The sequence below is a fragment of the Temnothorax curvispinosus genome, unplaced genomic scaffold, assembly GCF_003070985.1.
Source record: "Temnothorax curvispinosus isolate PA1 unplaced genomic scaffold, ASM307098v1 QBEX01009046.1, whole genome shotgun sequence".
NCBI classification, from domain to species: Eukaryota; Metazoa; Arthropoda; class Insecta; order Hymenoptera; family Formicidae; genus Temnothorax; species Temnothorax curvispinosus.
This window is the reverse complement of record NW_020218826.1, coordinates 125,388-151,669: the sequence shown is the minus strand read 5'-3', so window position 1 is coordinate 151,669 and position 26,282 is coordinate 125,388. Positions and strand designations below refer to the sequence as shown.

General features: G+C 37.6%; 3 protein-coding genes across 3 annotated transcripts in view; 2 read left to right on the top strand and 1 right to left on the bottom strand.

Annotated features, from left to right (window-relative positions):
- LOC112458626 (protein kinase C delta type-like) overlaps nucleotides 1-18,204 on the bottom strand; it is a gene marked incomplete at its 3' end in the record, with an annotated part of 31,097 nt that extends 12,893 nt beyond the window's left edge. Inside the window, exons 1-5 of the mRNA XM_025022362.1 lie at nucleotides 17,922-18,204; nucleotides 16,554-17,340; nucleotides 16,304-16,417; nucleotides 15,739-15,831; nucleotides 15,439-15,486 (exon numbers count right to left, since the gene is read on the bottom strand). Coding sequence (XP_024878130.1) covers nucleotides 15,439-15,486; nucleotides 15,739-15,831; nucleotides 16,304-16,388 — 226 coding nt within the window. The remainder of the gene's footprint in view (nucleotides 1-15,438; nucleotides 15,487-15,738; nucleotides 15,832-16,303; nucleotides 16,418-16,553; nucleotides 17,341-17,921) is intronic.
- LOC112458630 lies at nucleotides 451-15,017 on the top strand. Its single transcript, XM_025022369.1, has 2 exons — nucleotides 451-646; nucleotides 14,467-15,017. Exons 1-2 carry the CDS (start codon nucleotides 481-483, stop codon nucleotides 14,703-14,705), a joined length of 405 nt encoding a protein of 134 aa, XP_024878137.1. The 5' UTR covers nucleotides 451-480; the 3' UTR covers nucleotides 14,706-15,017.
- A 2,554-nt stretch (nucleotides 18,205-20,758) lies between the features above and the next one.
- On the top strand, nucleotides 20,759-25,296 carry LOC112458628 (armadillo repeat-containing protein 6 homolog). The gene is made up of 5 exons (XM_025022367.1): nucleotides 20,759-20,999; nucleotides 22,316-22,647; nucleotides 23,097-23,392; nucleotides 23,597-23,862; nucleotides 24,011-25,296. Exons 1-5 carry the CDS (start codon nucleotides 20,883-20,885, stop codon nucleotides 24,383-24,385), a joined length of 1,386 nt encoding a protein of 461 aa, XP_024878135.1. The 5' UTR covers nucleotides 20,759-20,882; the 3' UTR covers nucleotides 24,386-25,296.
- The last annotated feature ends 986 nt before the right edge of the window (nucleotides 25,297-26,282 follow it).

The following is a 26,282-nucleotide window of genomic DNA, read 5'->3' as shown; positions in this document are numbered from 1 at the left end:
TCGAAAGTCGATCATATAGTCCGGTTTCCGACGGTTTCGAAATATATAACTCACATTTTGTATATATTTGTCCAGAACTTAAATGTTACATTGGAAAAATCATACTTGCGTGCGTTTAGCTACGAATGGAGTAGAAAGTAAGCGTCATTATAGTTCGCATTCTCATTGCACGCTCATCACTAGGCCTGTTTGATCATAATGACAACTACGAGCTACTTTCGTATTAGATGTATGAAGCTTGAAATTAGATGAATCTAATAAGAGTTAAATCTAATAAAAATTAAATAAACATTAAGGTGGACGAAGGAATAAATATCAAGCTCACATTTGCAGTGTACCTTGAGTGTTAAATATTTCTGGTTTTCCCACTCGTCATTTGTGACGTTAAAAAATTCGTATGCCCGGGCGATAAATTGTGGTGGCTAGATAAAATTTTTAAACACCGACGAATAGAAAGGTACCGCAGCGGCTAAATAAAATATGTATATTCCAGAATGCACCGACGGATGCAATGCGGTCGGGCAAGACAATAATCGAATTCAGACGTTGATCAAATTCTCATCACGGAACGATCGAGATTTATTAATTTCTTCATGGCGCAATATAAAGCACGCGTTACTAACCGAGATAATCGATCTACCTGAGAGTGAGAAAATTTTATATTTTTATAAAAGTTTTGTGTGTGTTGCACGATATTTTCTAACTTTCAGTGTTTTTCTTATAAAATCTGCGTAAATAACGTTTTTGATATAAATTTGATGTTAGAAAGTTTTACAGCGAGATTTAAGTCGTTCATACCGGAGCAATATCTTCGATAAAAACTTTGAAAATTTCTGTTTGATATTCCCGTTATGGAAAGAAACGTTTCTCAACAAAAACTCTGAAAATTCCGTTTAGATGCATGAAAAAGTAGGTATATATTACGAAGCGATGTTCAATATTATAACACTTTTTATTTGTTTAAACGCTTATCGTTAAGCAACGTTTATATACTTAAGTGTCATTATGTTTCACGTGAATTCAAATCGATGACAGAATCGTTGTCCAGATCACCGTGTTATATAAGGAATTATATAAGGAAATGACAAAAAATTAATCGTTAGGCAATGCACTTTATGAAGGAAAAAAATAAGATAAAATCTAATATAGTAGTAATTATTCAACATTAGAACATTAGAAAAGTACCCACAGCGAAATACTAAATCGATATTAGCCATTAATCTCGTTCGAGACAGAAGTACGTTCTCACTCAGATATGGGAGTAAAATAGATTCATAAAGAGCGCCTCGGGGGGATAAAGATACGTATTTATCGACAGATGTCGAAGGATAAAATAAAGTCCAGACTGATTATCTTTCATTATTATTCAGATAAAAATACATTCTCGAATGAACGCTGGGGATTAATTCGAGACAAATGCCTTGAGGTACCTGTGGAATTATATGTATACTTATAAATAAATAAATATTGTAATTAATAATAAACTTTCAACTAATAATTATTGTAAATGTGCTTCTGTCGAGTCAAGTCGCCAATGGTAAAATATGATTTTCAAAGGAATGCTTCGAAGAAAAACTTCTAATTCAGAATAAATAATTATCCTTATTAATAGTAATTAATTTAGAAAATAAGATATGTAAAATTTTAAAAATATAATTATTTATTCAAAAGATAAACTTGGCTAATATAAAAATTTCTTTAAGTAAACAAAAAATTAAAATATATTGCAAATTTGAATCACAAAACTTGAAATTTACAATAAATGAATAATGTAAAAAATTTTCAAGGTTCAAAATTTTAATTAGTCTCCCCTACAAATGTGTTATTAAAAATAAAGTTAATAAAAGATCGTGTTATTTTTATTTCATCAATGTGTTTTCAAAAGCGTACGATGCATGGGTAAAGCAGAGGGGTTCCTTAGGGGCAGTTCCAGGACGACGTAAGGACACGTGGACGTGAACGCGATGCTCGAACGTGTTTCGAAAGAGGGAACTCGCTCGCGCAAACTGGACGAGTTAATTTTAGTTTAATCGACCGACCTGATACCGAGCTCGCGCATACGAGCGGCAATGCACGTACGAGCGTGCACGACGGCGAGTTATACAAAGTGTCACCGAACGGACGCGTCGAGGACAAAACGCGCGCCTTCACGACGATAAATATCGCGCGAGCAGCGACGACAGAATTTGCGTCAGAAAGAACGTCAGTTGAGGTAGGGAGTGCACAGAAAAATATAACAATATATATTATACTTATAAATAAGCGTGTGCCAATGTGTGGTGTTAAATTTTCGAGTCTCGAGCGTTTAAGCAAGGCGGAAAGCAGCTAATTACAGATAGCCAATAAACCACGCGGTCATTGCATCAACGGTATCAACGATATCTCGGAGACAGTCGAGAAGCCTAAGAAAAAAGATATGTCATCAGAAAAGGAGATCTCGTCGTATGATCGATAATGCCACAAGATATACGCGACTGTCGGATGACAAATTGCATATAGCGCGACTATATACATGCGTCGGCGGGTTACGTGCACGTCCACACGAGAGCCTCGTTTCCCCCCACCCGTCCAATCCATTTCCGAGTTTTCCGACCCTTGGACAACGGGCGACGTCATCGACGCCCAGGATGCGAAATCCTTGACGAGCGTGCAGCAACCGGCCAAGGCCGAACACTTGAACGCGTTGAGCGCGGTAGCGCGTTGAGAGAATTTCAGGAGCGGTTCTCTCTAATATCGATTAGAGAACGGCGCGACTGGGGATAAGGAGGTATAATTGAAGATTTTACATGGGTGAATTTAACGTTCAAGACTTCTCGTGATGGCTTTATCATTGTTTCGAGTTCAGTGATTGATCCAATTTTAATAAAGGTCGCACTTGCTTCTAGGAAAGTTTTCGACAACTCGCTCCTGAAATGCGTATAAAGTCTCTTCAACTTAATTCAATTAAACTATAATTTTTTTTATATTAAATATCGTAAATTATGTCAAGATTTTTAAAAATATTATTCTTGAAATGTTTTCAAAGAAAACTTTTGAACTTTTGCACACATTTTTTTCGTGCTAATTATTGCTAATTATTTGCTTAAAACTCACAAGATCAATATATTTAAATATGGCGAACAAATATCGATGCTCGATAATCGACGAAGAATATTAAATAAAATTATCATTATTTCTTGTCATTTATAATTTCTCAAAAAATCGTTTTCTGATATTTCAAAGACATCTAGTTTTTTGCAATGCTCAAAAATATTTTCTTCCACCAAAGGAGTTGCCATTCATCTTGAAATAGAAAAAAAGCGAATTCAATTTATCGAAAAAAAAAATTCCATTGAATCGTCTTGAATATACTTTTCTTTTACGCACCCACGCAAGATAGCATTTTACATTATCCCCAAATTTAGATCACTCGATTTTTCGATCCGCACGCTCTTATTTCCTCCAATCCGGGTGATCCATACGCACATCAGCCTCCGAAGGGGATGGGATAGCCAGAGTTATGGCGTATAGATCATCGCGCTGGAATCGGATAAACGAGGATGCCGACTGAGTTTCCAAAAAGAGCAGGAGAGAGACAGTGTCGCAATGCAGATCTCCCCCTTGTCGCGATAAAAATGAAAAAGTGCCGCGCGATCTTCGATCTTTCCCGAAATAATTCCGCCTCACGGCTCCATCGTAGATCATCGTAGACGCCGGTGTTGTTAAGACATTACGCGGATAAAATTAAAGGGGATATTCTATCTTCTTACACGCGGATAAGATTAAGACGTGTGTGGGTGCCAATATATAAATATAACAATTTAATTATCACACGCTGGAAGAGAAAAAAAGATTGAAATCGTTCTTCGATCTATTATTTTTTATCTATGAACAAACAATAAATCATTTAAATCAATATCGCGACGTTTATCGTTTGTTCGTAAATAAAAATTCGTGGATGTATCTAGATTTTTTTCCGGGTCTACAAATTATTAAAATGAAGACACTTCAACTGATTAAGACTGATAATGTATCTAAAAGACAAGATTAAAAGATTTTATTATCGTGCCTCGATATAGATAAGATCATATAATTAAATATTATACATTTATAGAAATCTAAGACTTTCTGGTTCTTTCAAGTTCTTTTATATCTTTATAAAATTTTATGAAACATCACACTGTTCACACATCAATGATAAAACGCTATAATACACGTTAGTCTATGATTAAACAAAAAAATAATTAATAAAAAATCGTAATAAAAAAACTGAGAAAAATTCTAATACCGCTAATACATTACTGAACTAAAAATTATGCTGTGCCGTTTCTATAGAAGACTTTGGTGCTCGTTTAACAAGATACTTTATTCGTCGGTATGCATCTATATCTAGACTCGGGTCGTTTCAATGCTGCTTTCGTGACGATATTGGCCGACAATTTTCCTCCGTCAATTCGCGGCGATTTGCGTACGCGTTCATGTAAGAGCGATTCTCGCGGGCGGCAAGGGACCTCCTCATTACGGGCTAACAACGTCTAATTAGTCTGCTCCTCTAGAACACGGCAACGTGCACGGTGAATTACGTCAGGCTTGTGCATTTTTTCCAGCGCTTTTATTCGCGCGGCCGACATGATGACGTCGGGATATCTCCGCGAGGCATTAAGCCGCGTGACTTGCGAATCCGTCGACAGATCTCGGCCCACTGCTCCCTTTTCGGCATCGAATGACTATAGTGATTGGCGGCAAAGGTAATATCGCGACGCGAGAAAGAAGAGAAGCATAATTTTGGACCCGTAGAGATGCACCGGTGGTGACCGAACGATTAAAAAATATCGTTAGGTAACTCGATCTTTTTGCCAAGTTACGATGTTATTTTCGTCACGCATTTGGATGTGAAGTAACGCTCCACGTATGTATTAGTGTACCGTATACAAACGATCGTTTAAGATTAATAAAAAGAAAAATTGATAAAGAAATCTCTCGCGATTCATTTTTGAACAAACGATCTTCGTCGAATTTGTGGGATTAAAGATTTTTGCGAATCTCTGAGCTTGCGGAGGGGGATTTTCATGATGGATCTTGAAGATTCTTTTGGCGTTTGACGTATTGAATTTTCAAGTCTTCAACTCTTTCGAAACAGTCACGGCATATAAACCACGTGAAGCCACACTGTAAAAAAATTTTGTAAAATTACAACTATTATAGTGGGTAATTTTGAGACCCACTAGTAGTTGTAATTATACAATATAATGGTTGTAATTTTACAACATTACAGTACGGAAGGAAAAAGTAATTTTGTATTACAATTACACAAATTAAAAATGTGTGGAAATTTACACCTATTATAGTGGGTCTCAAAATTACATGTAATTTTACACAATTTTTTTACAGTGCACGCTCTTAAAGGGCACTCCAAGATATTTGAATTCTTTTCCTACAATTTTTCGTCCGCGTTCCCGCGCTAATAAAATTCTTCAACTTTATCCCCCGAGTTTTAACATCCCTGAATTCACCGAGTTCGAGTTACGTCCATCGTAAACGACGGTCCGTCCCGTTACAATGGGGGAGCCGAACGCGCACTCCCGAGGTCGCGCTGCATCTCGATTTGCACCGACGACGCGGGCTAAAGTGCAACATGTGCCGGTTGCATAAACCGAGAGCGAGAGAAAGAGAGTGACGAGAGGGAGGGTTTGAGGTCGGTCGTTTGGAATTGCTCGATTAAGGCCATAGACTACAGGCCCCGCTATCAAAAGACTATCGCACAAGATATGTGCAGTGAAGTGCAGTGATGCATCGAGATTGCCGGCACGGGGATGTTAGTTGCCGAAGATCGACAAGAAGTTGAGCACGAATTTTCGCTAGATCCGCCGAAAAGTTCGTATATCGGAGTTTGCGAAGTAGCTTTGAGAAAGAGCCCCGGTTATTTTTATATTACTTGCGTAAATCTCGGATAAGCTCATACGCGCGGTTATCACGGTTTACGGTAAACAAAAAAGTTATATCGCTCTACAGCGAAGAAATATTTATCCTTTCCTCCACGTGCGTGTAAGGATTAACCGACTTAAAGTTCCCCCCCCCCCCCAATCTATTCCCAGACAGCACACAATATCCTATAGATGTCCATATTATGTCCAGAATGCCCATGGACGTTATATGAATATTTATAGGATATTGGTGCTATCGGGGTTTTATTAGACAATAAGGAGACACTTATTGCTAACCGTAATGGCGAATCGATGCGGAAGGAAGAAATTTGTCGTTTCAAGTAGATCGATTGGGGCCGTAGTTTGCAGACAATGTCAAGCAGCTATCGAAAGGCTATCGAGCGAGTGAAGTGAAGCGGAACGAACGCACCGCGTGCGCAAGAACAAAAATGTAATAGTTAATATTAGAATTCGATCCGCGATATAAAGCAGACCATTTCTGATTGATTGGGGCGTTCATTCACGCATAAATAAACGAATCACGTTACGACTGATATCGTAATAATAAGCACAATACTTATTAAAAAAGTATGTAAAAATAATGTAAAAATAATCGGCAGATTCGATATCTTTCTCTCTTCCTTATTATACAAAATAATCAATATCTATTAAAAGAAAGATACGATCATATTTTTAATTAATTTTTCTGTTTCTATTTGTTCATCATACGATTATCGTCACAAATGATCAAGTACCGCAAGTGCAATAGCTTGAAAAGAACGAAAGAAAAAAAAAGTTAATTTGTAATTATAATTTAAGCTTGATGCACGCGAGAGGGAATACTGGTTTCTTGTAAATTTAAATTTAATTAAACGTTTGATTAAAACTCGCAATGCGTCTTCATTTCTCGCGGTTGGAAATTTGTCAGGGAAATGGAGTCCTCAACGCGATTACGGCGCACTTGTGTATGTGGACGGGACAAAACGATTTTCAGGCAGGGCTGGCGATAATTGCGCGGCCCGAAGCGCAACAGTAAATCGTACAAATGGTGCAGAAGAGAAAGGTTTTGTCGTTGGAAATCGGTCGATTAAGGCCATAGACTGCAGGCACTGCCAATCAGCTATCAAAAAGCTATCGAGCGTGTGAAATGAAGTGCGGTGATGCGCCGCGGATACGACAAGCCAAACGCGGAAGTTAGTCAGGGAGATAAAACGGATATTAACTAATTTCGCTGTAAATCTGCGCTGACGTTCAAGTACCACTGTTCTCGATGAACGAAAAAGAGTTTATACCGCAAAAATTAATAGACACATAAACAAAGATACTTAAGTATTAGAGAATTTGAGTCGCCAGTGAATAATTAAAATTAACAGAGATATTGCGAGCGACCCAACTGGCCAAATTTTATTGATTTACAACGCTACGTTTCGACCGTGGATCCGGTCCTTTTCAAGCGATCTCTCACAAATATATTCGTCAGGCATAATGCCCTAACTACGCCGAATCTAGAAACTAAACAACATATTTCAGTACTCCGCAATAAGTAAAAGACAATCAAAAATCCGTAATTATACAATTAGAAACTTACATATTTGTGCGTCAGGATCAAACAATACAATATAAAATATTCGTTAAACGGCATACTTCGTTAGATGTTTGTGTCATGTCAGAGCCGTGCGGTGGTAAAATTTAGACTGACGAACTTGACAATATAAAAACAAACAGTTGCTGTAGTAATAAGCTAGGACGTAGAGAGGGAAGTAGCGAAGAAGGGGAAGGAGTTATAATTCTTTTATGATATGTTCGTAGAGAACGTTAAGATTCTCCGTGTCCTTTTGTAAATTGATAGTGCCGTCAAATTTTTTAATAAAAAACATCTCCGCTAATTCCCTCTTTCTAGTATGTCTTTCTTGGTGTAATATTTCTGGCTTCCCCCAGTCAGAATCATGCCCACGGTCGAAACGTAGCGTTGTAAATCAATAAAATTTGGCCAGTTGGGTCGCTCGCAATATCTCTGTTAAAGATACTTAAGGTTCGAGAGTTCGTATATTGAGAATCTAATAATATACCAGAATTTTTTTTACATTTCACAGATTATTTGCATCTCTACATATGTAAGACATATAAATATAGGTCGAAACGTACGAATGTATAATACACTGGAAATAAATCAGTGAATTTGATAATTTACGCACAGATAACCGCGTCTGACTCTCATAGCCATCCTTTTATCAACATAAATACAAATTATAGAAAAGATTCTTACTACGATGAAGTTTCAGATATGTATATTCAGTAAAATAATTTTCTTATATTCTTCGCTATATAAACTCTTGGATAGCTTTATAACGTGGTTTTCTTGGTATAATGATGTAGTCATGGACAAAATACATAAACTTCTATGCACAGTAAATTAAATTTCAGCATATTATATATTAATATATAATAAAAATATTAAAATCTTAAACAGAAAAAGAATATACTCTTGAATATCAAAAAACTTAATAGATTGCCTGCCTAAATTAAAATAAATTAGATCTATGAAAAAATACTGCATGGACAGTCTTCCGGGATAAGAGAGATAGGTTTTCACTGTCACTTGGTAATGAATATACAGATAGGATGCAATGACAGACCATATACATCGTTGCACGCAATCTATCGCACGCAAACGGCGAAATGTAGCGTGACCGATGCATCAGAGACAACAGCGTGAAGGATTAAGGTTTATGAGTGCAGGTATCGGCTTTTGCGACACGGCCGGGAAAGAACTACGCCACTACGCCTAGTCGCAAATAATTGATTGAAGTCATCCTTGAAGTCAATGAACAGCGGCACCATTTTTAGCCGTCGAGTGGTGAACTTAGATCGCGCTGTTTGACCCAATATTCGTCGCGTGGTGTTCCGTTGACCGATCGATCACTATCGCCAAGACACGAGTGAGTGAACAAACATCTTCCTGCACGCTATAATCTCGATCGTCATATGGTAAAAATATAATTCGCCGCGACACTTAAATGCTATTTTACTCGGTTACATTTAATTAAAAAGTGAATATGCTTCTCTCAACTGTATCGATATTTCAATGTTGAGATTATAATCCGTATAAAAATTAAGACGGTTTGATTTTTCTTTATTTAATTAACTAAAGTGACAAATATATTGTTCTTTATTTTTATTTATATTTTCAAAGGTTCGACAAACTTGACCGTTGCTGTCTTTTAATTAAAAAATATATAAAATAGGCAAAAGAGAGAAATGAATTAATTATTTCAATAATCATCAGATGAGAAGAAAAATGAATACCGACCGTACATCAAGGCAAATTAATAAACCAATTTAAGTTGACTAAAAAACGTAGCTCGTATTGTTAAACGAGCAATGAGAAAGTCTTGCGGCAAGTCAAGAATACGGACTTTCGTTCTTTCGTAGCGGTCAACAGCCGTAGTTGTTGCGACATCGCCATTTTCACTTGCACCGCTGCACACGCACCCTTGAAAGGATAACGATGCATCATCCGCCGATTTTCCCCTATTGACTCGTTTACTGATATTCTTACTTTCATTTAGCGTATTTGCGGCTAATAAATGTTAAATATAAAAGTCACATGCACTTAGCATCAAATATACCATAAAAATGTGAGTGATAACATTTACGTAAATAAAAAATAACAATAAACGAGTGGACCACATTCTAATTCGATAGACTATCGATTTCTGATCATCAAGAGATTTTGTTCATTTTTTGCTAATTATTTTTTAAGAATTCCATTTGATACATGCTGTCTTTAAATGTTTCTGAATCTCATTATTTTATAGTTATCGATTTAAAAACGTGAAAGATAGCATGTGCGTTCAACTAATGTTTCTTTTTCTTTTTCTAAATTACATACATGCTCATGTTCAAAATAGAGAGACATAGTCTCACATGGATAAAGTTCACATTAAAAATGAAAATTCCAATAATAAAAAGCATGACATATAAACGAGGTATAACGATACACCGAGGTCATCATAACGCGATACGCAAATTAACGTTCGTCGTATCGACGAGCACAGAAATGTCGGGTGGAGTGCGTTACGCATCGGGACGAGAAGAGGGCAACGTCAATTTCGATTTGAAAGGCCGAGAAGTGGGAAAACTCGCGACTTGCTCAGCCGGAAATCGCGGAAAATCGAAAGAGAGGAAGGACCGTGAGGGGAGAATGCGGGGAGGGAAAATGCGAGGCGCTTGCGCAACCGACTCGTTTCCATGGCTTCTCGTAACGTTTCGCGTAGCAACGCGAGGACTTTTGACCCCGTTCGATTGTCCTTCGAAACAGCTTCGTGCGCCGAGGAAGCGAAGCGCATCGCGGACCCACGATACTTCTCTTTTTTTTTTTAGCCTTATTGCCAGCAACTGACGGGAGTTGTCGATGCATCGCGATGCTCCCTCGGCTGCACGAACCGCAAATCGACACGAAGATAACAAGCTCCACGGGAGAGGAATATTTTTTAGTTGCCCCAAAATCGATTGGTAAAAACTGAGTAAATAAATGACTTTTTTCAATACAATAATACAACATATATTAATATTTAATAATTGAACTGATAATTCTAATTTGAATTTTAGGAACGCAAATGGAAAACAGCCGACAAGGAGGATGTAATTTTTCACTTTAATTAATTTAATGGACAGGTTTCATTTTCTACCTTGACCAGTTAGGTATGAACCGTGTAACATCGGAAAACAGACAACTACGGAAATAATAAAATACTGAAATAGTGAAATGCATATTTACACAGACGTTCTTTATAGGAAACTCGTATTACGGTTAATTTACGATTCAAAAAATGTAATCACAAAAATTTACATTCGTGCAGAAAACGAAAATCCGACAGACACGTATAATTCGCGAGTGGTAAAATTTAATGCGTTACCGCGCGGTCCACGCAGTTTTGTCTCTACTCGCAATTTTTCCGGACCGACTCCGGACCGACTACTCGCCCCACGTTTTAATGCACTTATGGGATTTATCCCGGAACGCGCAATAAATTCTTCTCTCCGTCTCCCCGCCGTTTCCGTATACCTCTCGCGCGCGCGTGTTTATTCCGCGCGAAGGTATTCCGTTGACACCGGTCGGAGATTTATGCCGAAGCAGCTGATCGCAATTTGGCAAGAAGCGTGCCCCACGAATGCGTTCGCACCGCCGAGGCACCGCCGAAAATTTACCGGGATGTGTATACGCGCGCGAAAGCGAACGCGACCAATTAAATTCTCCTCAACGCAACGCAACGGCGACGTTTAATTACTCGATCAGCAATTAATATTTCATCTCGTACGACTTCCGTCGTACCAATTGGAGGATTAAGTAAACGTATTGTCGAGTACCATTAAGGAATTTAAGATATAATACGTTGTCGAAGTAAAAGAGAAAAGATGGAAAGGTCGCGACTGTCTATCCATCTCTGAGAATGTGACCTTATATCTTTAATAGCGTCGTTAAAAAGTTAATTTTTGTCGTGTTTATCGTGCGCGTATCACGAGACTGTCGATAACGCTAAAAATGTGCGTTAAAGAGTGAAGATATTAAACTGTCGGGATGTCACGATGCACGAATATCTAGACGCAAGATCAAAACGTGTCTAACCCAAAGTGAAAAGCGTTAATTAAGCGTATATACGAATAACCTAGCTCTAATGATAGATTCTGCAACCAACGTGATGTCGATATTCCCTTAACTAAAATGTCGACTACACTTGGACACACTTAGATACAGCTTGATTTATGAGAGCTATAAGATTTATGAGCAAACACGTAATCGATATCGAGTTTGTTTTAAAAATAAATATCTCAAGAGAAAAGTTGATTGATCCAAAAGTAGAAGCAACATCTTGTCCCTGTCAAAATTCTCTGGAGATGGAACTCGATGCGATTTTAATCCAACTTATTTCAACAATAGCTTCTAACATTTTTATCTTTGAATCAGCATAAACGTTTCACGAGATTAAAGTGGAGTATAAAAGCAGAATATCTCGAGGCATCTATTCTTTATTTAACGTTAGACTTTTACGTCGAAGTATGCCACATCTACCGTCTGTAACTAATATTCCGGGGGTGGGGGAGAGGGGGGAACGTTGAATTTCGCAGCGTTCGATAAGCAGCTGAGTAATTCGTCGTTCGATGCAAATGAGAAGTCGCGTGGGCGTACGAATGCGTCTCGCTCGCTAACTCCGCTTGCCCATTCGCGGCTTCATAATCGAACACGCCGATTTTCAAGGATTACCGCACGTGCCAGCGCTATTCCTTCGCGAGCGAAACGGCCGCACTCGCACGTCATCTACTCCCAGAAAGAGAAAGAGAGAGAGTGAAACACCTTGACCGTGGTAAAACCGCCGTCGCACACGCGCGTGCGAAGTTACGTCGAACGTGAGCGACGATTTTTGCAACAAGAACAAACAAAGCGCTTTGGGAGCGCAATTAACCCTTGGCACTCGCGAAAACCGGATCGCGCCGGTTTTCGTAGTATTTTTAGAAGTGGACTCCACCAAAGTAGACTTGCGGCCGTGTATAAATATCGGAAAAACTTCGACACCAGGTTTCGATACGTCGCACGTAAGATTCGAGACCCCGAAAGATCATTTATAGTTAAAGAACACGTCGGGTTTATATTCAGAAAAGAATACGAGCTGAAGACGATCGTTAGACGGTCGTTTGTACTAACGTGATTCTCTCATCAAATTGTCTTTAATCCAATAGAATCTTTTTTTAAGATCTTAATTATCTATATGTTGAAAGGTAGGGAATGAAATGATAAATAATGATATTCGAGATTCTCTCTAACTCAAACTCCAAATTGGTCATTAGAATTTGATGTAATAGAAGAATATGGGACAGTCAAAAAAAAATTATTATTCTACAATTATACGAAATTACGCGATAGATAATGTAACGATGATAGACCAGAGATCCAAATTAGACGAAGTCATCATTCGGTCGGTCAGCGATATCGAACATTATAATCGGCCAGGTAATCGATCGTCACGTGGCGGATCGAGACCTGTTACTTGATCTAATTACAACGCGAGTTCGCTTCCACGTGGAGGGCGGCATGTCAAATAAGACACTGTCATGCAAAGAAGAAACCGCGATAAGAGAACGATGCGGATAAGATGTTTTTGACCAAAAAAAAAAAGAAAAAAAAAGAAAAAAAAGCAGAAGCAAATGCGTTCCTTTCTTTAAGGCTTCTTTAAGCGTCGAGCAAATGCATATTCCGCATACCATGTAAGTGATGTTTTTCCATTTTATCGCGAGGTATTTTCTCCGTATCTCGCAACGCACTTGCAAATGACTTTTGTCATCGATTTGTCATGACAGGCACCAATGATCTCGCCGTGCGAGTTAGATTCGTGACACGTGACTCATAAAGTTGATTTTGTAGCGAATAAATATACGAATAAATATAAATGGCATTATACTCGAAGCACGCGAGCAAAGATCAACGTAACGCTTATCAAGGGAGATAGCTTTAACAAATCGCAAGTATTCATATATATAGATTTCTTATATCTTACTTGTAGAAGAGAATATCTTAATGTTGAAGAAATGTGCTTCAGTATCTTCGAATTTTCAAATCATCTGTGTTTCTCGAAGCATTCGGTTAGATAGATAAAAAAGAAAATATTCCTCTAAACTCATCTGATCAATAAAAAAAAAAGCCGAATGTAAAATATTGAGAATTTTGTCCCAATTTGGAACGATCATTTATAAAGTATGAGAATAAAATCTGCACGCGTGCATTCGCCAATAAATTTTATTTCCAACTACCATCTTTCATAATTCGATGATATAAATAAAAATTTTATCGTAAAAAATAAAACTTCAAAATATTGTAATATTAGAAACATTGTACCTACTGTGACATCTCAAAAGATTTATATGATAGTATTCTTTCTATGTTACTTGAAACAGAAACAAATATAAATTTAAGTAGATTAGAACTGCCTTTTAAGGCGTACTGCTAAAAGTAGCATTGAAAAATTATTATCTATAATTGGAAACATCCAAATATAGCTACACTTTCCATGATATCATCGAATTACATATTTCTTACGCATCCATCTCCATATATTTGTATTTCGACTTTTCCTTCCTTACACGCACGGAGAGAATTTTTTGTTATATTTTACCCTTAAATTCAGTACAAACTTGGGACAATTTGGCAACCAAGGATTTTTTAAAATATACAAAAGACATTTTACAAACAACGTGATAAAAATTACCAAGCAGATTGGTAAATTTTGAAAAATTATTGAAATTTCCTAGATATATTTTAGTAAAATTAATCAAACATATTTTATATTTTAATGTAATAGATATTAATACTTTTTATTATGGTAGATATTAATCAGAATAGTTCGCATAAAATTCTTGGTGGTACATGTTGTCCCACAACTATCATGATTTCAGGGTAATATTTCAAGAGAAAATTCTCTCTGTGCGGTAAACTTTACATTACAGTTATCGTTGTGCCGTGCTTAAGAAACCATACTGACTTCGATTTTTCGACCAAAACGGCGTACAGCAATCGTGTTAGCCGAGCCGGGATTAAAAGGCAGAGCGATACCTGTGATATCGGAGTCGGAAACCGTTGCCCCGATTAGATACGGTCCTGGCTCGTACGATGTCGCGAAGAGGGATTGGCGGGATCAGGGAGGCCGGAGAAGGCCGCGGAGTTTCGGGAGAAAAACCGGCGCGGCAGTGGTGGTGATGGAGGCGGCGGCGGTGAAGGTGAAGGGGGACACGATAGCGCGCCGCTCTTGAAATCGGCGCGGGTCGCCGGCGTGTTACTATGCTACGGTGCCGCCCTCGACGGTGATCCACGCGAGGATCGATGATCAACACGCGCGGATCCCGGCGAAAGGGGTGTAGCCGCGATCTAACGGATGTTCACCCGGATGACTGCGACGACGACCTGCCCGACCTGCCTTAGAAGTGTCACAATGTTACATATTTCCATGGAAGGCATCCTCGCCGTAGACAGCAAGGATAATACTGTCGCACGATAAGCGACGAAAATGATAAATATTTCCCTCTTAATCGGAAATGACAATTCTCATCTCGCGTTTTTCAATATCTCGCGACTTCTGTTGACATGGAAATATCTTCCATTTAAAATCCTTCCAAGGTCGTATACATTTATCTATAACGTGACGTTTAATTAACGATACAAATCGTCGACGATGTAGCTTGGACGATTACTGAGATATTATAAGTAATATAAGTACATACGATCATAGATACTTTCTTTATTTACCCACCCACGTGCGAATACCGAATACATGTCCTTCATAACATTTGCTGAAGGCTATTTTCGGCGTGGAAAAATTTGATCTATTTTCGGACTTATCATGCAAATATACCGCTAGAGCGGGTCAAAGATGCGTCACTATGCGCCATACGAAATACAATATGTCTGACACGAATAAGAAAACGAAAAAAAAACGAAGCTTTAACATTTTACATCTAATTATATGATTGTAATGAAACGCCTTACCTTTGCATTTGACTCCCACTTTTCCGGTCCCCCAGATATAATCTTCACCTGCGAAACAAGATTATGTATATGAATATCTGTATACATTTACAACAAGATAAGATTTTTCTAAATCACGATTATAATTATCCAATATAAAGTAAATAGCTCAATCGCACTTTCATTATAGCAACTAAATAAACGGCAAGAGCAGAAGGATAGATAACAGACTGAGAAAAATTATTTTAATAATGCTTCTACGTTAATACTAGCTTAATTTATATAATAAACTACATAAACTGTAATTAGCGATGTACTTACAGTGCTTGCAAAGAATGGGCGTTACAAAATATGCATCTACGAGGACGTGATTATACGAGTTGTGTTCCGTGCTCATGGAATCCGCTACATACGCTGTAACAAGGAAGTGACGAACAAATTAATCTGTAGTGGCCGCGTGTGCCCCTACCAAGATGGTACCACACTAATTAGCCGCGCGCGGGCAAACGCACTTTCTCGCGAGCGCCTGACCGCGTCGACTAAAATATATAAACAAATTCGATAACGATACTCATAGCCCTCATCGACGATCTCGTCGGACGATACTACCAACAAAAGCGAATTTGGGCACATACTAGTGGAGTCTCGCCATTGCAACTCGCAGAGGAGTGGATAATTGGATGAAATAATTTTGATGTATGTGGAGGATGTGTCCCCAAACATACATCAAAATCATTTCATACAATCATGCATTCCTCTCCTACGATCATCTCCATCGACAACGACCCGATTCCCAAAAATTTAATACAGTAGCTATGAAATTTAATACAGTAAGCTATGAAAGTAATGTTTGACATTGTATAAGTACAATAGTACTAATATTTACCGTACGGCCCATTGCTGAGCGTTACATATGACGACTCTTCTTCATTGTGAGTGTCGAGATACGGCGACAAGCTTCCTTTCAGCATTAGGACTTCGTCGGTTGTACCCTCCGTGTCTGAACACAAAATCATACAAATATAAATTGCATAAATTATGGAAATGAATGACTATTTAAAAGAATGCCGTCAGACATGATACCAAAATTTCATTTGCATATATCTCTAGCCGATTAGTATAATAAATGTTCGTACCAGGTACAAAGTCTTCTTGCTTGCTTCTCGAGTCGCACGGGACGACACACAATCTTCTCGGAAGTAGCGCGTTAGTAGGTACTCGCAAAGGAAACAATCACATCAGCAGATCGTCGTCTCCATAAAAAAGCGTACGCGAGCTTAGTCGTTTATCAGTCACACATGGCATGCAGCGAACATAAAGAATCTTGTGGGATACTACAATCACAGGACATAATCTTTCTCGGTTCTTACGCATCCTCTTCAGAGAGAGTCAAAGCATTACTTCTATCCCTTCGCTTGAATTGTATCAGAGAGAAGAGGCTCTTCTTTAATTTCCGATTATGTGCGGCTGTTTGAGCATTATTTAGGAAAGCCGATCTTTGTGCAATCGTCAATATAACTTATCTTCTTCTTATTGGGCACATACGATTTGATTCTCACACGTTTACTTCTAATTATTAAAAATAATGATTTACTCTTTGTTAAAAAAGCTACTCCTTAAGCAATGTTATATCCTTTTAAAAATTATCTCTATCGCTGTACATAAAATATGCACGTAAGATGCAGTACGACAATGTTGTCCTGACAACGTTGGTTCATCCAATATGCCGAACTCCTCTACGATAAGGTAATATGAACACTATAATAACTATTCATGCATGACGATGCGATGCATTATAATCGTTATCATTCTCCTTTGCATTTCTTCCGCGGACATCCACTCTTCGAGTGTAGGTCTTCCTTTATTTCGCTATTTTTACGTTTCATATCCAAGATACTGCGACCAGCTTACAAACTGTAGTCTCTGAAATACACAAACGACATAACATTACATTTGAGTCAAAGAACAATTTTTTTCATATTGCAATTAACTAATAATAGACAAATATAATTTCTTGTCTTTAATCCTGATATTCTAACAGCTTGAATTTAGAGTATTTTTTCTTTAAATTGATGAAAGCATTTTAAATTAGAAAATATATCTACTACTAGATACTTAGATAATCTGAAAATATTTAAACCAATTTGTATTTTCTCAATACAAATCAATTTTTTATGTAAATATTAAAAAATCAAAATATATTGAATTAATTTAATGCTTCTAAACAGATTTTACATATTATATCATATCGAGATAAGGCAAACATTTTGTTGTTCAAGTTTGTACAAGCAATAAAGAAATCAACGCTTCTAATCACTACAAATTGACCAACAAGAGCATTGTTTACAACTGAGAAATTTTGTAATCACATCTCGGAGAACAACTTGGTTGAAAAATCTCCGCTATTACTTCTCAGACCTACGTCAAAGAGACTCAGGTTGGTTAAATCGCTCTAAGAAAACACTTGCTAAGAAGCTATGCACGAGATTAAAGATATTATATACCAGAAAAAGTAACAAGTCTTTCAGCGTCCACAAGGCTCACAGAATTCAAGCAGGTGGAAGTTTAAACAAGCTAATTTTTTTCGTGCAAGACGCAGAAGGCTTCCTATTACAAGATATGATGTTACAAAACGATTTCACGTTTGTAGGATCCAGAATCCAGCGATACGGAATTCCGTCGACGTCCTTCGTCAGCTCGGAGCAACAACACTGTGGAATATCCGTCAGGTATCCTGTCACCGAGGGAGAATATGTGCACGGCGTGCACGCGTGAGACCGCGCGTCACGACGGGGACGACGCGAATACGAGTTCACGTGCCGAGCGTGTGGGGCCCCCCCCGGGAGGGACGCTTACCTTGCTTTTGACGTCGCGCTCGTCGAGCGAAAGGCGAAGAAAAAAAAACGGGAGCTGCGAGGACAGGCGGATGCGCTACACCTCGGCCAACGGGACTCCTCTCGGCGACGAAGAATTCTCGCGGCGCGGACACCTCGCTCGGAGATCGGCGGAGAAGGGGAGCGGCGGCGCGCGAGGGCGACAGCTACGAAGACGACGGCGGCGACGACGATGACGACGATGACGACGATGATGACGACGACGACGCTTGGAACTCCTCTCTCTCCTCTCGGACCGTCTCCGTTAGCCGCATATGCCGGGAACTCGCGTCGGGTATCAACCACGAGGGGTGAAGGGAGGGGGGACACAATAATAATATCGTCGGCCGTGTCGCGACACCACGAACGAACACGGTTAGGCCAGAGCCTAGGTAGCTGAAGTCGCATCGCAACACGTTCGATTTTCGAGATCGACGATGCGCGCGATCACTCGTTCGAGAGTTGCTGGCCCGGCAATTTCAAACGCAGCTTTTTGAAATGGACATTATAATTAATAACATCGTTTGGTTACTGATATTCATTATGAATTAGGGCTCAGACACAATGAGGAAAATAAGGAATAAGATAAAGGAATAAGGAATAAGGCATGCTGCATCTCACTTTATAATGTACATACGTGTACAAGTGAGATGCGACATTCTCTTATTTCTTATTTCTTTAGCGGAGAGCACACACTTCTGCACAACGCATAATGCGTAAGCATAAGAAAATTGATTGGTCCACACACATGTGCATAAAGCCCATTCTACAATAGCCGTAAAAGTATGTTTTAAGACGTAAGCAGTAAAAATTGACCAACTACAGTCGATCATTCTTGGATTGTAAAAATCCTATTATGCCGGAATTACGATGAACTTAACATAAACGGGACGCGACAGGACGCGAAGTAACGTAAAACCTAAACACATTGTTTTTATATGCGGCTGATTACGATCGACTTTACGTAACGCATATAAAAACAATGTGTTTAGGTTTTAAGTTACTTCGCGTCCCGTTACGTTAAAGTCATCGTAATCCCGGCATTAGTGAATAGCTTACTGCTTACGTCTTAACGCATACTTTACGGCTATTGTAGAATGGGCTTAAAGGCCATTGCACGTAACAAAGTTTTAGTTTTAATCGTAGGCCGTAAGAAAATAGACCAATCACCTTCGATTATTCTTCAAGCGCGAGAAGAATAATCGACTGCGATTGGTCTATTTTCTTACGGCCTTACGATTACAACTAAAACTTTGTTACGTGCAATCGGTGCAATAGCCTTAAGGAAATAGACCAATCAATTTTCTTATGCTTACGCATTATGCGTTGTGCAGAAGTGTGTGCTCCAGTTAGAAAGAGATGCAGAGTGAGTTTAATCGGAGGATCACGTTTCGGAGACTGTAGGTTTGTTTGCGTTGCATACTCCAATAAACACCAAGAGCACTTGGATCACGGATAAAAGGTGGCGATTGGAGCAGATGAATTTTTGGAGTGCGTTGGAGTGATTAGGAGCATGGTGGGGCATGCGACGCGAACAAACCTTGTGATACCGGCCCTTATTCTTTATTTATTGGCAGGTTTGTTCCTCCGCGTGCTTTTTGTGGCCGTGGCTTGTACTTTCGGCACTTAAAATAAAATAGGCGTATATTACATGACAAATAATGTTATAAAATGGGATATTTTGATTGGTTAATTCGGATGACGCGACGCGTGACGCGCTCAGTGGAAACTCAACCATACGACGAAACAATTGGAGATGAGGGAAAAGAGAAAAAGTGCAAAGGAGTTCAGCTACTGAGAACAAACCTGTTAAGCCTTGTGTCCACGATGCTAGAACTGCGTCCGAGTTTCGGTTTAAGCCAATCAACTTGCAGCTCTTACAGAAAAGCAGCAGTTTCATTGGCTTAAGCCCGGTGTCCATGATGCAAGAACTGTGTCCAAGTTTCGGTTTAAGCCAATAAAACTGCTACTTTTCTGTAAGAGCTGCAAGTTGATTGGCTTGAACCGAAACTCGGACGCAGTTCTAGCATTGTGGACACAAGGCTTTAAGTCGGTTCGTTCCATCTGCGCTCCTTCGCAACGTTGTTTCTCCATTTTTTTTCCGCACGGCGTTTTTTTTTTTTTTCTTTTTTTTTATAGTAATACAAAATTAGAAATATATTATGTAAAAAATAGAAATTATATTAAATCTTAAAAATTAAAACGTACGTAAAATAAAAATTAAGACGGTAAATTCGTTCATTTTTTCCCAGTCCTTTCTTATTCTCGCTGACAATCGTCGTAATTATATGCGTGCGGAGAACGAGAGCACTTTTGTAAAATCGTCGCGTTCGAGAACTCATTACAGGAACGTTCGAACTTTTTGCACGAGGAGGATACAGCCGGGTGGTGTTTGCGAACGCGCGGACGCGTTGACAGGTCCCGCTCTCCCGCTCTCTCTTTGCTATCGCTTATCACATGGACGAGTCAGTTGAGTGTTGAGTGTACGGCGTGTACGCTCGGCACACGCTCGCCTCGCTCGCGCGCGACTTGCACGGCGTTCATTTCCTTATATAGAAAAACGGAGCACCGGCGAGAGAAACCCGCGTTATCATGAGCACGACGATTACCCAGGAGGCGTACGACGAGGAGGTCAGGGAGTTGATGGAGGGCCTCGGTTTAACCGAGGAGGAGGCGATCGAGGACGCTGTCAGGTGCTACGAAATGAAGGTACTCACTGCGTACTGCGTCCCTTTGTTTACACCGCTTGCCGATCAGTGAAAGATATATCCTTTTTGCTCCTCACGCGTGCGATCAAGTGACTCATTCCAGCCGCCAGGCCGCTGGAAATTTTCACCTTTGTTCAAAGAAAGAGAGAACGAGGTTTTGAGTCACGGACATTTCAGGAAAACTTTAGATCCTTTTCTAAAAATTTAAATTAATATGTAAATGATATATACACGTATGTTCATTTTGTCTAATATATTGATTTTTCAATATATTTATTAACATATTAATTAATTATATAATTAATATAGATATATTTGTAACTTATTTATTTATAAACACACAAAGAGAAAGTGCGCCGTTTTGTTTCACAGCGCACGTGACGAGAACTATTGTTTTCATTTTTATTTTATCACGATCGCGAATAAAAGGTTCGAAATTATTTAAAACGTTAGGAGGCTTTAAATAGAATTTATACGCAATCAACATGTACATTTAAATGAAAATGTCAAAAAGATAGCGGTTAGTGATTAATCGAAAGTTTTGTTTCTTAGGAACTCGACTATATATGAGTCAGGCTCGAACAGGTCATCAAGAATTTTCCGCGTTGTCGTTAGAAATAAATATGAAACGCAATATTGCGTGAAATAAAAAATATTACGGATATAAATTGATATCTTGAATATTATTTATCGTTAAATAATCTTGTCGTTATTTCATCACTGTATCATTATCTTATTTTTCAAAATTTAAGGTTTAATTTTGTAATTAATAATGATACATTTTTCAACGTTCTTATTTAATGTTCTTTCGACTAATAATAAATAATATCCGATAATTGTTGTTATATCGCTATTACAAGCAAAGTTTTAGAGCTTAATTGAAAGATGCACCTGCGGTGCAAAAATAAAATCTGTTACGCGCTCCTGCCGCATTTCTTGACGGTTTTAGTTTCGGAGCACTTGTGTCACTATTGTCTATCTTAAGAGATCGATCCGTTTCTTGTGTCGTAACATTTTCGATGCTGTTCGGAAAAAAGAATCTTTTCCCTTAAGGAAAGGAAAAATTAAATTCACGTAAAAAAAAATGCGAAAAATTTTGTCGTCATTCACACATCGTTTCTACTTTATTGCGAATAAACAACTGCCGCAAGAAAACCCTCTTAGAAATAACATTAATTATACCGTAAAGGTATTTAAAGATTAAATATTTGTAAGATATAAGTCAAGGAGAAGTGCTCGCGTTTGAAAGAAACGCATGCTCCTCGCATGATCATCGCGACCTAATAATTTTTACGAATAGCGTTTATTTGCGCGCAGGGGATAGATCTGAGCAACATCGTCACCGAATCAGTTCTCGAGGATAAATATAAGCAGATAGTGACGTGCCTGGAACGACTAACGTGCGCCGTGAACGACAAGAGTTACGAATGCGTGCCGGAAACGTTGCAAGAACTGCGAACCGAGTTGGATAAGGACATCGAACACAGGGTTTACGCGGGCAAACGCAAATGTTACAACGTACTGATCGACCTCCTGAAAGATTGCCAGAAGGACCACGCGATACTTAAATCGACGCTGGAGACAATCACCTCGTTAATGTCCGGTTATCCGGATCTGTTGGACGACGAAGGAATCGCGTTGCAGATAGAGTAAAGAATTATCCCGTAGAAAATTGATTTAGAAAAAAAGGAAACGGTGTATTTGAATTAGATTCTGATTATTTTTCCTCTGACGACTATCTATTAACTCTGAAGCTGATATAAAAATCAAGAACAAAATTTTTTAATGGCAAAGAAACTACTTTTATTGGGTGATACAAAAGTTAATACGTCTCTTGTTGTCCTTTGTAATGTTATTTATTAAATGTAGATCTGAATAATTATTTGATTTTTTTTTCACAAGAATCATATTGTATAAATTTGATTGAAAATTGATGCATAAATTTATAATAATTCGAAGAAAATTGATATAAGGAAAAATTGATACTTCTAATTATAAGAATTATTATTTAAGGCGAGAGATTAAGATCACAAGAACCATGTACTTTTAGCATTCATCTTTATTGTCTCAAAGTAACTTGTAAAATTTTGTTTGTCAGGATTTTAGAAAGACATTGCGATGCGGCAACGTTACAATGCCTGTTGGGTTGGATACGAGAGTGCTGCATAAAACACGAGTTGAATAGGCAAAAGATTTTCGACACCAATATCTTTGAGAAACTCAAGAAGATATTAGTGCGCGCGGATGTGGGCGCGCAAGAGATCAAGGATGCATGCTCGGTAATTAGAGCGTTGGTTCTGGACGATGATATTAGGCACGAATACGGCAAGGCACATGAACATGCAACTATCATGGCAAAGAGTGCTCTCGATGTCATCACGGGATTATTGAAAAGTAAATTATATTCAAATAGCTTTACAATTAACCTGAATCACTTTTGATAAATAATTATCGTTAAATGATAATTTATGAAATTAGCATTAGGCTTATTTAGAATATAGATATTATTTTGTATTGCTATTTTATATTCTACCGTGCTTAATTAATGTATGCATTTTACTGCAATTTCGCATTGTGATGAAATACATTTGCCAACAGGATTTAAAAGAGACACGAAGGTCATAGGCGACCTAATGATCACCCTGGCCGCATTGGTTGTCCGAAATGAATTTTGTCAGGAAGTAGAAGATGCCGGGGGATTGAAATTCATTTTGGACATAATGACCGAATATCCAGACTCTGAAAAATTGAATTGGCAGGCTTTAAAGTTGCTCAAAGCGCTCGGTGGCAACGACAACGTGAAGTCTCATATCATCACTTCCGGATGCGCCCCTTTAATCGTATCCGCTATCAGTAGAATGAAAGTAAGTATACATGCGACAAAAAGCAATATTTTTTACAATAAAATTGTTGTTAAAATATAATTGTTCTTAAAAATATTAAAAATTTTTTATTAACTAAGTGAAAAGATTTTTTTTTAATATGTTTGCACTAAAATTTAATATTTAACAGAGATCGGAGAACGTCGTAACTGCGGGATTGAGTTGCATATCGGCGTTATCTTTACGAAGCACTTCAAATGCTGGTGTGTTCTATGATTGCGGTGCGGCCCAAGTGATCGTAGATGCTATGAAGGCTTATCCTAATAATGTAAACGTTTTAAAACAAGCCTCTTGGGCAATTAGAAATATGTCGGTGCGAAACAAATCTGAATCTAAGGAGTTCTTGATGCATGGCGTTGAGGAAGTACTACGAGATGCGATACGTTTACATGGCCCCAAATTGGAGGATAACGCGAAAGCCGCGTTGAGAGACCTGGAGCTGAAGGTAGATTTGAAAGAAAGATGGACAGGAAAGGGCGTCAGTCTGAGCAATGAACGCTATTAATCATTGGCAGCAGCATCATCGTCAGAACATAGTATCTAGATTATTTACTACAAGTACATTAATCCAGTTTGGATCTTGTACATTGCTTTATCTCACCTCGCAATGCTACGCATTATTTGATAAGAATCTTAACTAACGTAAATAATAAGACATTTTTGTGCTCAACATAACGGAAGGATAAAATATGATTTTTGTAAAATTGTCAATTACTGTTTTATTTAATAATTCTAAGCGATATTTTATAAAATTTTAGCAGCTTAACTGATTGGAGTTAATTTGAAACTAAATGTTTCCAATGCCGAATTATATTCTAATAATATTTAACTATATTTTTCATCTTTTATAATAAGAAAATTTATCATATTATATTTAGTGATTTCATGTAGTGCCTGAAATTTATGTATACGTGTATAAACTTAAAAGTTTATATATACTTCTAAGACACTGCCAGAAATTATATATTCTTATTTGATTAGTAGAGAGCTAAGTATCCATATTTTATACAGCCGTTTTTAATTGCCGTTTCAAACAAATAAATGTACAAACTTAGCTTTATTATTGGTATATAGATATTTATATGATTAAATCAAATTATTTCCATGTATGTCATAATTACAACTGTAAAAGACATATTTTTTCGGATCTATACTGTACTTGGAATTTTGATATAAATAGAAACAGGCAATTACTAATTAAAGTGAATAATCAAGGCTGTTGGTGCAAAGGGGTACTTAACTAATAAAGCTTGCCGAACATAAAAAAAGACATAGACTAACGATCGAATAATGATGATATTTATATATAATTAAATATATCGAGACTTTTTATATAAATTGTTTTTATATACAGTGAGAAATACATTATTGTAACGTAACGAAACGTAAGGAATAAAAGCTAATTTTGAATTATAATTCCTTGGGCAAGGTCGAAGATTGTTTCTCTTTCCTCTCACCTCTGTCTACTTCTCACGTGCCAATCTGTCTAATTTTACACAGCACAGATACGCAAAAATTTGTTTCAGCATTATGTAATGCGAGAGCGATTTAGTTTGTAAACATAACTATGCCAATCAGTTTAATTAAAATAATTTATAGTCACATTGTCAATAAACATATTAAAAATAGCTATCTTTTACTTTCTCTTTTGATATAAAATGTATTAAAAACAATAAGAGAAATAGTATTATATTAGTATTATAAAAGGATATTATTTTATATATTCTTGATATAAAAGTTATGATGTAATATTAAATTTTTCTATATTATATATTTTTATCCCATATTATATGTAATGTCCATTACATATTTTGTATTTGAAAGAAATAGTAACATTTAATAACATTTAATACTGTAATATTACATAGTAACAACATGACAAAAATGATAATATTTTATTCTCAGTTAATATGCATCTAATTCGTCGTTTCAATTCTTTTTTGAGCAAAGATAGGTGTCTGCTGACTTTCGCTTTATTAATGTCTAATGAAAAAAACGCTCAAACGTCAAACATATAGTTACATCATGTGAAACACAAGTAACACATATGTATGCTTGTCAGTGTGTTTCTCTCGCAATTTCTTTCACGTTAGCTATGCATTTTAAATAGAAACACGAAATTATCAGTTATGAGATTTTTCGTGAAATCGCTTGTATATATCACCTTAGCTGATACTGTGAGAGAAGATTACAGAAAATCGGATTGCACGATTTTTCATTCTTCAATGCAAAGACAATGCATTGTTAGACTAGTACGTAACGATTAATTGAACGTAGAGATTTATGATTTTGGATCGATGTGACTTATTTTAACAATAAAAATGCCCTTTTATTTTCATTTCTTGTTAATTATGTACGCTTGCGAATTAAATACTTCAAACGGCTCCGATTTCCTGCTTGTT

Bases quoted from the DNA above. Each gene is read 5' to 3' on its own strand.
- LOC112458630 (XM_025022369.1), top strand. From the start codon at position 481: ATGTATATTCCAGAATGCACCGACGGATGCAATGCGGTCGGGCAAGAC. The intron at 647-14,466 runs GTGAGAAAATTT...AACGGCGTACAG, and splicing joins GATAATCGATCTACCTGAGA to CAATCGTGTTAGCCGAGCCG.
- LOC112458628 (XM_025022367.1), top strand. From the start codon at position 20,883: ATGAGCACGACGATTACCCAGGAGGCGTACGACGAGGAGGTCAGGGAG. The intron at 22,648-23,096 runs GTAAAGAATTAT...TTTGTTTGTCAG, and splicing joins GGAATCGCGTTGCAGATAGA to GATTTTAGAAAGACATTGCG. The intron at 23,393-23,596 runs GTAAATTATATT...ATTTGCCAACAG, and splicing joins CATCACGGGATTATTGAAAA to GATTTAAAAGAGACACGAAG.